At 37.1% G+C, this 13,348-nt stretch overlaps 1 protein-coding gene across 3 annotated transcripts in view; it reads left to right on the top strand.

Moving 5' to 3' along the window:
• Positions 1–655: 655 nt before the first annotated feature.
• LOC106870965 (uncharacterized) overlaps positions 656–13,348 on the top strand; it is a 55,045-nt gene continuing 42,352 nt past the window's right edge. The window contains exon 1 of one of the 3 annotated variants that reach the window (XM_052971901.1): positions 656–2,118. In XM_052971901.1, coding sequence (XP_052827861.1) covers positions 1,525–2,118 — 594 coding nt within the window. In that variant the 5' untranslated portion in view covers positions 656–1,524. The remainder of the gene's footprint in view (positions 2,119–13,348) is intronic. The other 2 variants (XM_052971903.1, XM_052971902.1) reach the window with 2 other exon arrangements.

The raw sequence follows: 13,348 nt of genomic DNA, 5'->3' as shown, positions 1-13,348 counted from the left end.
GACAGATAGATAGATAGATAGATAGACAGACATATAGATAGATAAATAGACAGACAGATAGATAAATAGATAGATAGATAGATAGATAGATAGATAGATGGATAGACAGACAGATAGATAGATAGATGGACAGACAGACAGACAGATAGATAGATAGATAGATAGATAGATAGATAGATAGATAGACAGACAGATAGATAGATAGATAGAATGTGTTCACGAGTTGAGAGAATTGTATGAAAGTAAGAAGAAAGCAAAATGAATAAAAGCAGCAGAATATATAATATTTCAGTGTTCCCTTTCTTGCAGTTTCTAATAATACATAACTAACAACAGTGGTAATAATGATAAATAACAGGTCTTATTGGTGGTAGAGGTGGGGGTTGCAAATACTCACGAGTGATGTTAACAGTACACTCGGATTTATTTATCTATTTATTTATTCAGTTTTTGTCTGAACCTTGAATCTATTTAGCCGACTTTCGCGATGTGTACCTGTTGATAAACATCGGCTATGCTATAGCTCAGTATTATTATTATTATTATCATCATCATCATCATCATTATTATTATTATTATCATCATCATCATCAGTAGTAGTAGTAGTAGCAGTTGTAGTAGTATTAGTAGTAGTAGTAGTAGTAGTGGTGGTATGTGAGAGGTGGGTGTGGCTTACATGTCTAGTTAACATATGTAGCAGTGGTGTGCTGGCGGCGGCGATAGAGCTGGTACTAGCAGGACATTGCATTCTTTTCGACTACTGCCACCACACATTACATTTACTTCACTGCTTCTCATCACACATTTGTATATCTATATTTATTTGTGTTCCTATAGCAGAAAGAGATAGATATCTTACATATATGTATAATTTCTGTACATGTTTTAAGTAGAAGACATTACCAATCTACTATATTTTGATCGCTGTAAATAAGCGAAGCCTCGCCACAGACGAAAATCACGCACACAAATACACCACAAAAATATCAGTGGAAGCATTTTTACATGAAAGAAGAAAAAATAGTCAACAAAGATAGCAGTCGACTTCTTCCCCTCCCCCAACATTTAAAAAAAAAATCTTCCTTTTTCTTAAAGCACGTGGATTGTCATACTTAATGGTTTGTGTGTATTCATTGATTTTACCCTCTACGTCACACCTGTTATGTTTTGCTTATTTATTTATTTACATTAATTCATTCTTGCATTTTACCTGAAGTATATCTCTAAATGGTGTGAAGAGAAAATTGTTAATTAGACGATAAAGAGAGAACGTTATTATATTTATGGTTGTATTAATTGGTTTTTCGCTGTTGAGTCAACTGTCGGAGTTACAGGTGGATTACATGTACAGGATTTGATCTTTCACCTGTTTGTATTTACTCGGAAGACGACAGCAAAGCACGTATTTTAACAAAAAATATTTTCACTCTTTTTTGCCATTTCGAGTTCGCTGCTGACTTTTTTTTATGCTCACATCCAATAACCATTCAATGCATTGCTTAACTTGACCCTTCATATTTTATAATGTGGCATAAAATCTGGGATACAGCTGTAGGTTTCCACAAAAGATACATTAGGCCTGTTTGGAACCGTGCACCGTATAGTAAACTGAAAGAAATCTGTGATGAAAGTGAAGTAGAGATGTCAACAACAGGCGTTTACTGTGCTAGTGTTACTGATACCTCTGTCTCCAATGAACCCCCAAATGTTAACAGGTTTGAAAACAAAACACCTAATTCCTCTGTTTCCGCCATGTCCATGAGACAAGGATTTGATGAACCTGATGCTGGCTTTCATCGTTCGGACTTTCCGATGGCATATGCACCTTCCATCACACCAACAAAGAATTCTACAATTACGGACATTAAAAATGCACTTCCTTTCCCTGCAAAGAGACCGTCTTACCATCATGTCCAAGAAGAAGCGGATAAAATCGAAGTGCTAGGTCAAGACGGTTACCAAAGTGTAAACTTAGAATGTACAGCAACTTCCGAACATAAAGGAAGCTCCGACCATATCAAGCAATGCCAGACATCTCCAGATGTCGAAGTCACAGTCGAAGAAATTACTCCGTCTTCCGCCAAAATCGAAAAGAAATCGAAGTCGCGTCGAAAAAGGGTATTTTTCTTTTATTTGTTTTATACATTCGCATCAATTATTATTGCTAGCGTTTTACTTTTCTTCCTGAAGTTATTTAATTAAATAGCCCTGCATTTTTTTATAGATATTTATACCTATGAATTCCTATACACACCATCTCTCGCGCGCGCGTATGTTTGTATGTGTGTGTATGCTATGAGCACCAACCTGAGATAAAAAGCAACAAATAACGGACCCAATGAGATACCTATTGCTTGCTTGGGTTTCGAATTCCGTCAGTCAGCTTTTCATCCGTTTTCTGTCTCAAATTGGCGCTTATTATGACTAATATCTTAAATATAATAAAATCGATGTCAAAGATTTTAGCACACGCATATACATATATATATATGTTTATTTCTGTGTTCCTTTCTGTCGAAGAGCGTAGGCTCGAAACGTAAAAGCCTTCCCGAGCGTTAAACTAATACATCTGTTTGTTGTTTACACATCCGTCTTCGTCTTTTGTTTTTTTTGTAAATTCTCACTATATATGTATATATATATAATTTTGTTACTGGCTGCAGTCTAATGAAATCATTTGATAAACTGTATAAATATTAATTCTCGATGGCAGATCCTTGAGTCCTTACTTTGATATTAGTTTGTAAGCTAACACACGCGGTTTCATGAGGTATTTGACAAGTGCTTTTCCAAGAAACTCTAGGCTATTGAGGCCTTTATGTAATTCCACAGCTTATTAATTACACGCACACACACACCTACCTACCTATCTATCTATCTAGAGAGAAAGTTTTCTTAGCAAACCGCGTGGGAGTGTACTCTATGACGCTCCCTTTTAATATTTGGTACACCTGGATAGTCGATTTGTGATCGTGTGCTATTATTATATGAAATCACTATTACGAACGAATTCATTCCTCTGTTTACTTCCACTTTTATCCTGTTTTCATTGCTTGCTCGGTTGTGTGGTTCTACGAGAGAGAAACCTATGTTGAATAGGGTTTTTTTTTACACATTAAAAGCAACAGGGCAGCGTATTTGCCATTTAAGAAGCCTGTAGGTGTTAAAAATCAAAGAGATCTCAAAACCCCAGTCAAAAAACGCAAATGAAACTATCGTAACGACAGGCGTTTAGAAGAATGACCCTCTTAAATAAGATCTCGAGTCAGACAACGCATCTGAGCGAGTAAATAAAACTAGCGGCATGGAGCTAACAGAAAACTGAAATAGGAAAGGACAGAATTACAAATTTATGCGAGAAAATCAACTCCACAAGTGTGTCTGATATTGAAACTAGAGTGAGCGGTGAAGTACATAATTTCTATCCCCGGAAAGGAAGACCTTTCTCCCTCTCATATATATATATATATAATGTGAAAGTGTCAATGTTGTCTTCCATCATCACAAACAAAGTTGTATTTTACTCTAAACAATCATGTCTATGAAGTTTGTAGTTCATATTTGACAATTCCACCTTCTCTGTCACTTTTCGCTGCATCTATTCGACGTTTAAGGATTATTGTGGGACCTTGAGTAATCTATGGTTGTCGGACTACGGTTGCTTTCTTTTTTTTTGTCTGTGTCAATGGGGTCTTATTCCTTACAGGCAGGAGAGGACGTGCAGTGGTCATAGACATTTTGTAGCCAGTCTCTACTGGGATTTACACGACCATCCCAAGAGAGGGGGCCATGTACTTAGGTAGTAATTTCTGTCTAGACTACGAGTTTTTTTTGTTTAAGTTAAAATATTCAAGATGAACGTGTAGTAAAGCCGTAAACGCATTTAGCTGTGACATCCGACTGTCGACAGTTTTAATTCCCCACCCACCCTGTTCATATTCATAAATTACATACATATATACAGTGCAAGAATAAAATTTGCTGAAGCCCTAAACCATATCAGGTTTAAGGTCCTCTAGCTATAAAATTTACACCAGAAGATTTAAAAAATTAAAACCTATTCCTTTTAAATTTTAAGGCCCTTCAAACTAGGGAGCCCTAAAGTGAGGCTAGCATAGTATTCTACTGCTCCATAGATGTAAGTACAAACCAGCAAGACACCTATGCAGTGAATTTCACCAGCATAAATCTTGAAGTTATATACCAGTCGTCATTTTTACTATATATTTTACGGTACATTTAATAATGAGTTTCACAAAGTATAAGAGTACTCAATGCATTAAATAGGGCACGTATATTTATAATATAATCCTTTCAACTCTAAGCACAAGGCCTATAATTAGGGGAGGGGACTAAATGTTTACATCCACCCTAGTGCTTGTCTGGTACTTATATTGTCGACAATGAAAGGATGGAAACCAAAGTTGACCTCGGCTGCATTTGAACTCGGAGCATAAAGCAGAAGAAATGCCACTAGGCATTTTGTTTGGCATGCTAACAATTCTTCCAGGTCACCACCTTCATGTGTTTATAATATAATGACAAAAAATTACTACTGGACCATAACTTTAAGTGTTATGCTGACAAGACCCATTTTGCTTTTGGTCATTGTAATAAACTTTAAAAATATATATATATAACTGGAGTCATTTTTAACTAGATTGTAATGCCTTTCAGTTAGATGCTGTTATGGTCGACTTTGTTTTTCATTATTCTGGATTCAATAAAGTACCAAGTGAATACTGGTGTCTGTATAATGTTCACTACAAAGCATTCTAGATGTGAATGAATAATGACAAGATCTCCTTAGCAACAGATGAGAAATATATTTCATCATCATATGTCCATTTTCCATGCAAAGTGCCAAACATCTCAATCCTTAGTCAACTCCTTTGTAAGGTTCAGTGTCTTGAGATTCGCCCTCAATACTTAGTCCCATGTCTTCTTGGGTCTCCCTCTTCCACAAGTTCCATCCACTTTAAGTTATCAGCACTTCTGTGTGCAATTGTTTGCAGATGATGATGATTCTAGCCAATGAAGGAGCCTTTACATAGTTGTCCAGTCAGCTAGAAGTAGCAACCAAGTTTCCCCAAATCACAAACTCTTTATCTAAAGACCATCGCTTCCTATGGAGCATAGGCCATCAGCAACTATTTTCCGCTGTTCTCAACTGTTACTCAGAGTTTCACGTTCCTGTTCATCATATATATATAAGTGAATTTGTGTTTCAATCTATAGGTTGTGGTTTTTCACCCAGGTAGATGACATTTTGCATACAGGTGTGTCTTTTCAAGGAAAAGGTCATGCACTGTGTGACTTTTATGATATTTCCTAAAAAATTAATATTTTTAAAGCAATTTATCCAACAGATAGTAAATTCATGTGATTGTATTCATTTGGTATTAATAAACACGAACAAGGCTGTATATTGCTGCTAATTAATATAAGTTGCATAGCTATAAATTTATAACGTTAAAACTTCATTATTTTTCTGAGTACAGATATTCTCCATCAACAGGTTCCTCTACTCTTAATTTGCCCAAAGGGATAAAAATAAAGTTATTCATTATTGCTTTATATTTTCATTTGACCTGCTGCAAATAGCCTCTAAATTTCTCTCAAATCATTCCCTACTGTCTTAAGAAAGAAAGATGTACAGTCTGAAATATATATATATATGTGTGTATGTGTGAGCAAGCACGTATATGCATACACACACACACACACACACACACACACACACACACACAGAGGTTATGTTTGTGATGATTTTGGTCATAGATTTGTTTATTTATAGTTGACATAGCAACAGCTTTGTCGTTAATCACTGCTGGGTTGATACAATAAGTACCAGTTGTGTATTGAGGGTGAATCAATTAACTACACTCTTTTCTTACAAATATCTGACTCTGTGTACTAATGAAACACTAATTTTGTAGGGGTGCTTGCAGCAGTAGTTTTTTTCTACCTTGTGTCACTTATTTACAGTTAGAAAAACTGAGCCCTTATTGCCTGTGAGTGCCTGCAAAAAGGTAAATTCTAATGGAGTCAATACTGACAGTAAAATTGAGATTTTGGGACTCACCAATCCTATTCATCTTGAAGAGAATGTGAAGGTACAAAGAATGGATAGTAGTGATTGTGTCTGAGACATCCCCTAACTCCCAACAAGAAGGCTAAACATATTCTTTTATTCTGACCGAGCCATTGGAACTCTAGTGTCCTGGTCATGAATTGTATACTGCCTCTGACCAGAAATGAACCACTCATCCCTCGGTTGTCCAGCATTCTCTCAACTTGGTCCTTTATGGAACCCAATCATACACACAAAAAAATAACTCAACAGCTGGAAAATGTCTGAAGTTCATATCCTTTCGATGGCATTACATTGTGTCCTGTCCTTCTCCCCCCCCCCCACACTCACACACAAGCACACCTGATACCTGAATGATAAAGATCAAAGTGCTGTGTACAGAACTAAGAAACTGTGGAGGGTTAAGTGTGGGAGATATAGATGTTGCTTTTGTTTATTCCCAGCTCCACGGGTTGAATGATCACACAGAGCTGGAGCGGGTTAACCTTTTTAGCATCAGGGGCAAATTACAGGTATGTAGGGACCTGCTTGAATGTATCTGTGCTGAGAAAAATAATGAAACATTAATTTTGCAAATTCATAGATGTACAGCTTATATTAAATTATTGCAGTACCCAACCATGCATGAGTTGATTAATATCTAAAGGAAATAGTCAAAAGAATTTACTGTATTTTGGATAAATTACTTTTAAAGTTCTGTTCTTTAGAAAATATAAAAAGTCATTATATAGAGCAGATCCACAGGAGAGGTATTCCAGCAATAACCATCCCATTTTTTATTGTTATTCAAGCATAGTGTAATATAATGATTGTTAGCAAATATACATTTTATTAAAGTGTGACTGACTGTTTTTCTTGTAGTGAGGCTCTGTTGTTGGCTTATATACCTACTATGGGTTGGGATCTTAATCATATCGACTGGAGATTAAATAAAGAAAATTACTGGTGCACTTAGCAAAGGAAGTTAATCCTTTTGATGCCAACTCATCTGAGATTCTCTCTGCTTCCAGTTCTCTGAGACAAACTTCTTGTTTATAAAATGATGTAAATTAAAACCTTCCATCAGAATTTTATATTGATTTAAGTTCCAAACATCGACTTAATCATGACAGAATTTTATTAAATTCTTCATTATTTTCAAAATTGATTGAAATAAAGACTGTAGTTTAATAGAAATATGGTAACAAAAGGCTTAAAAATTATAGAAAAATATAGAAAATTACTTGCTTACTATAATTGTGTATGACAAAATTATGAGGAACATGTTATTTAAGATACCCAAGCATTAATATAGATTTTCCAAAGCCTTAAATCATATTTTCAAAAAGTCTATGTTGCACCAGGATACAGAATGAGATGAGTGGACACAGCTATTTGGATGTTGATGATTTGGCCCAGCTGACTGGTCATTCAGACTGTTTTTGACAACAGTACTTTTTGGTGCTGCAAGCAAACACACACACACACACACACACAACCAGATATATATAGAGAAACACAGATATATGTATATACAAACATAGGCGCAGGAGTGGCTGTGTGGTAAGTAGCTTGCTTACCAACCACATGGTTCCGGGTTCAGTCCCACTGCGTGGCACCTTGGACAAGTGTCTTCTACTATAGCCTCGGGCCAACAAAAGCCCTGTGAGTAGATTTGGTAGACGGAAACTGAAAGAAGCCCGTCGTATATATGTGTGTGTGTGTGTGTATATATATATATATATGTATGTGTGTGTGTGTATATGTTTGTGTGTCTGTGTTTGTCCCCCCACCATTGCTTGACAACCAATGCTGGTGTGTTTACGTCCCCATAACTTAATGGTTCGGCAAAAAGAGACTGATAGAGTAAGTACTAGGCTTACAAAGAATAAGTCCCAGGGTCGATTTTCTCGACTAAAGGCGGTGCTCCAGCAAGGCCGCAGTCAAATGACTGAAACAAGTAAAAGAGTAAAAGAGTATACTTACACACACACACACACACACACACACACACACACACACAAATAGAGAAAGACATTATACATACAAACATACTAGATCAGTGGGTCTCAACCATTTTTTTACCTATGGGCCTCCTTTAATTACTGTTTTACTCTGGTGGATCCCCACAGCCATTTGATGTTTAAGAACTAGTTTCATAGAAGCTTCCTTCAAAATTCTGAATCGGTGATTGGAAACACACTCTATGTAAAACATTAGAGAAAGAAAGCTACCTGTTTTTTTAACAATAAATACATATCGTTACCAGCGTCGCTTTCCTGGCACTTGTGCCGCTGCGTCGCGTTCCTGGCACATGAAAAGTCATTCGAGCGAGATCGTTGCCAATGCCGCTGGACTGGCTCCTGTGCAGGTGGCACGTAAAATACACCATTTGAGTGTGGCTGATTGGCCTTCTTGCCGGTGGCACGTAAATTGCACCCACTACACTCTCGGAGTGGTTGGCGTTAGGAAGGGCATCCAGCTGTAGAAACTCTGCCAAATCAGATTGGAGCCTGGTGTAGCCATCTGGTTTGCCAGTCCTCGGTCAAATCGTCCAACCCATGCTAGCATGGAAGGCAGACGTTAGACGCTGATGATGATGACATCTGAAGTGAAATGTTTTCATGGACCCTTAAAATACTGTTGTAGATCCCTAATTTACTATTTTGCTTGCATGGACCCCCAAAAATCTTGTATGAACTCTTAGTGGTCATATGGACTCCGGTTGAGGACCACTGTACAGAGACAGAGAGAGATTCCAGTTTATTAATTGAATGCAATTGACATAAGCACTTACCCTCTCCTCATACAAAGAGAAATATGTTCACACACATAAACACAGAGAACAAGGGAAAAAATGAAACATTAGAATGTCTGATGTCATGGAATCAGTGACACCAAATAAACAACACCAAAACAGCTGGGTTCAAAATGTGTTCTTTCTCACGTTGCACCATTCCACTCGGCTGTAAATGGACAGACTAATCTTCCAACCAGGGAGAATGTTGGCCTGCTTGCCTGACCAGCAAGGTGGCATTATTCGAAAACTAAAACAAGGCAAAGTGAACTGTGACCAGCGATGTATAACAACATCCAAAAGTCTGGTTGATACCGTAATACCGTGATTTATTCTATTAGATCTATATTACCGACCCTGTTAAGTTACAGGTTTGTAAACAAACCAACACCAGTTGTCAAGTGATGGTTGGGGACAAACAAAGATACACACGTACATATATTCATATGACAGCCTTCCTCACAGTTTCTGTCTACCATACTCATTCACAAAGCATTGGTCAACCCAAGTCTATCATAGAGGACACTTGACCAAGATGCTACACAGTGCCAGCTGTCTGTAGTGGCAACACCAAATCCTCTCATTACATGAATCGAATGGAGCAACATACGCCAATTTGATATTCTTGGCAAATGTCACATTATCGTTGTGGTTATGACGATTACAGTACCCTGGTTTGATATGTGTGCATGAACATTCATATAATCACATATTTATCACACTACATAATATGAACACATGCATGTTTCATGTTTATAAATATGCATATATGTGTGTGTGTGTGTACACATACATATATAAACCAGGTTATTAGTCTAACATGAACCTGAAACCACATGGTCGGGAGGCGAGTTTCTTAACCGCACCTATACGGTACAGCATGATCTGAGGGAGAGATTTGGTTACTATTTCTAGCATGTTGAGCAACCAAGTAGAGACACTCTTGTTGGCTTGTGGTTCTGAAGAAGTGTAGATGTTAGCAGTGGTGGTGGAGGTGGTAATGTTGTTCGTATTAGTTTAGTTGTGATGGCGGTGGCGGTCGTCTGTAGCGGCAACATCAAATCCTCTCATTACATGAATCAAATGAAGCAACATACGCCAATTTGATATTCTTGGCAAATGTCACATTACTGTTGTGGTTATGGCTGTTACAATGCCCTCGTTTGATGTGTGTGTGAATATTCATATAATTACACACTTATTACACTACGTAATATGGACACATGCATGTTTCATGTTTATAAATATGTATATGTGTGTGTACACATATATAAACATATACAACATACACATAGATAATATCTGATGTACACATCATCATCACACACATATACATTGTATGTGCATCAGATTTCATGTTTGTGTGTGTGTGTGTATATATATATATATATATTTATGTATGTATAACAGGTTATTAGTATTGCAATGCCATAACGAAATATATATACAAATATATGATGTAACCTCGTGGGCATCGGTGCCGATTTTTTCTTCCTCCGTTTTTCCATTCTTTGAACTTTCCGTCTTTCCGACGAAGGGCTCCGCCCGAAACGTCATACTCTCTCTCTCTTTCCTTTCCCGAGCGTCTAATAACACTATCCGTATCACGTCCTTACTTTGTTGTTTTTTTTTGTTATTGTTTTTTGTCATTTTTTGAACTTATATATATATATATATGACTCCAGCCCCATCAAGCAAGGAAGCGTGTGTGTATGTGTGTGTAAAATATATATATGTATACACATGCACAGACACATATACACACACTTACATAGATACATCTGGCATACACATCGTTCATCAGCATCGCTGCTACTACCATCACCATTTAAGGACACCTGACCTGCTGGAAGTAGCAGTCAAATTCATCTTGCATCCCACTTCCTACCCTCATAAAACGAGAAGGACACATTAGGCAATGAAGAAAGGCATACTAGCCAATGCTGCAGTGTCTGTTATCATGCGTAGGTCTGCTCAAACAAGGCCGATCCTGAGCTGAATAATAACAACAATGCATGTATATATAACACACACATATAGGCGTAGGAGTGGCTGTGTGGTAAGTAGCTTGTTTACCAACCACATGGTTCCGGGTTCAGTCCCACTGCGTGGCACCTTGGGCAAGTGTCTTCTACTATAGCCTCGGGCCGACCAAAGCCTTGTGAGTGGATTTGGTAGACGGAAACTGAAAGAAGCCCGTCATATATATATATATATATATGTATGTGTGTGTTTGTGTTTGTCCCCCAACGTCGCTTGACAACCGATGCTGGTGTACTTACGTCCCCGTTACTTAGCGGTTCGGCAAAAAGAGACCGATAGAATAAGTACTAGGCTTCCAAAGAATAAGTCCTGGGGTCGATTTACTCGGCTAAAAGGCGGTGCTCCAGCATGGCCACAGTCAAATGACTGAAACAAGTAAAAGAGTAAAGCGTATATACACATATATTCTTCTGTGCTCACATATAGAAGTATGGTGTGTCTTCCTTTGCTGTTTCACTAGTTGCAACCTGTTCAGGGCACTGCTTTCTATGTTTTTAGTCTGTCATGTTGACCTCAGTACTAATTCCAGTTTGATACTTATTGATCTCTGTTTATTGAAGAACTGTTATCAGTATCTATTAATCAACTGACTGTTATTGATTTTTGTTAATCAAATGGCTGTTAACATTTGACGTAAGGGAACATAGCTTGGTGTACTGTTTTACACCTGTTAACACAGACGTATTTTACACCTGTGTTTGCACACATACACACACACATAGATATATATAAATTTCTGTGTGAGTGGAGATGCAGGTAAAGTTGAGTCGTTAAGAAATTCAGTTCCGAACCATGAAATTCCAAGTTCAATCCCATTGTGTAGGTTCTTGGATACATATGTCTTTGGAATACTCAGCCACTTTGCATGTTAATTCAATTAGTAGATTGTCCAGTTGATTGAACAGTGATAGATCAAAACAGGCATGTGGGTGCATCATCATGTATACATACATATATGTATGTAATGTTTGTATGTATGTAGTGCATGTATATAATGTACGTGGTGCTCCAGCATGACCGCAGCTGAAACATTTTAAAATAGTTATATGAATGAATGATGGTAGAAAAGGGCTTGGTATTACTTTGTTTCATGTAACGGTATTCAGTTACACATGATGTTACACAATAAAATACAATCCTTCATAAGTGGTGTGTATGTTTTAGCATGGCTGTGCAGTTGAGGATCTTCTTTCCCAAGCATGATTCTTGGATAAGTGCCTTCGATATAGTCCTAGGCTGATCAAAGTCTTGTGAGAGGGTCTGGTAGATGGAATCTGAAGAAGATGCAATAACAAGCTGGTCTTCTACTTAAGAAAAATTATGAATCGTCAGATGTCCATAATTGGTGACGTCTGTAGTGAGTTTTGTATTAGTTAGTATTATTGTAGATTAATCATTTGACTGGTATTATTCCTATTGATTAGGTCAGTTGCTTATTATCAATGAATGAATGTGTAGTAGGGAGGAGGAGAGGTTGCAGATCATCTTGAAATTAATAAAATAGGGCCAGTGTTGCTGGTGGAGAGGGTAGAGCAGAGACAAACAAAATACTTTCATCGTTCCTTAAGTCTATCCTTTTGATCTTCATCCAAGTCTGTTTTTTGATTAGCAAATGTTCCACTTTTCTTATATGTTTGTGTGTGTGTATATATATATATATATATATATATAATATACACATGCACACGGACAGAGAGAGAGAGAGAAGTTCAATATTGATTTTCCAGAACCTTTGGTTCAAAGCCATTCTGGACTACTGATTTTTTACAAACCAAGCTTGCTCATACTCTAAATTAAACAAATATCAAACGTGTATCTGTGTAGGTACCTGTACATTAGTATAAATGATACAAGCTTATTAATATTGTACTGCACAGGGTATCTATAAACTAGTTTGGCAGCCATGAGTATATGAAGTTCCTGCTGGTAAATTAGTGCACATTATAAGACCATCAGTGTTTGGAAAGTGTTATGCCTCTCTCTCTCTCTCTCTAAATACAAACACATGCACACACGTGAGGGTGTGCTGAAAAGTTCCTGGCTTACGGTAAAAGAAAATACGGGCAGATCAGTTAATTATGGTTTTATCCAATATATTCCCCTCTCAGATTCATACACTTATTGCAGCTGTCCTTCAGTTTTCTAAACTTCATAAAAGAACTCAGAAGGTTGGGTCCCCAACTAGGCCTTTTATTATCATAAATAAAAGGCCTGTTTCCTTAGAGCCAGGAACTTTTCAGCACTTTAAAAAGTTTGTTTTCTGTCTTCGTCTTTATGTTTTAGTTTCTCATTGTGTTTAACGTTTTTTGTGATGTCCTGTACCCATATTTGCATGTATGTATACATATAGATGTAGGTATGTACATATATGTATGGATATATGCATATATTTATACATTATTTATGTTATTATATATATATATATATATATATAT

The sequence above is a fragment of the Octopus bimaculoides genome, chromosome 11 (assembly GCF_001194135.2).
Source record: "Octopus bimaculoides isolate UCB-OBI-ISO-001 chromosome 11, ASM119413v2, whole genome shotgun sequence".
Lineage (NCBI taxonomy): Eukaryota > Metazoa > Mollusca > Cephalopoda > Octopoda > Octopodidae > Octopus > Octopus bimaculoides.
This window is presented reverse-complemented; position numbering and strand designations above follow the sequence as displayed.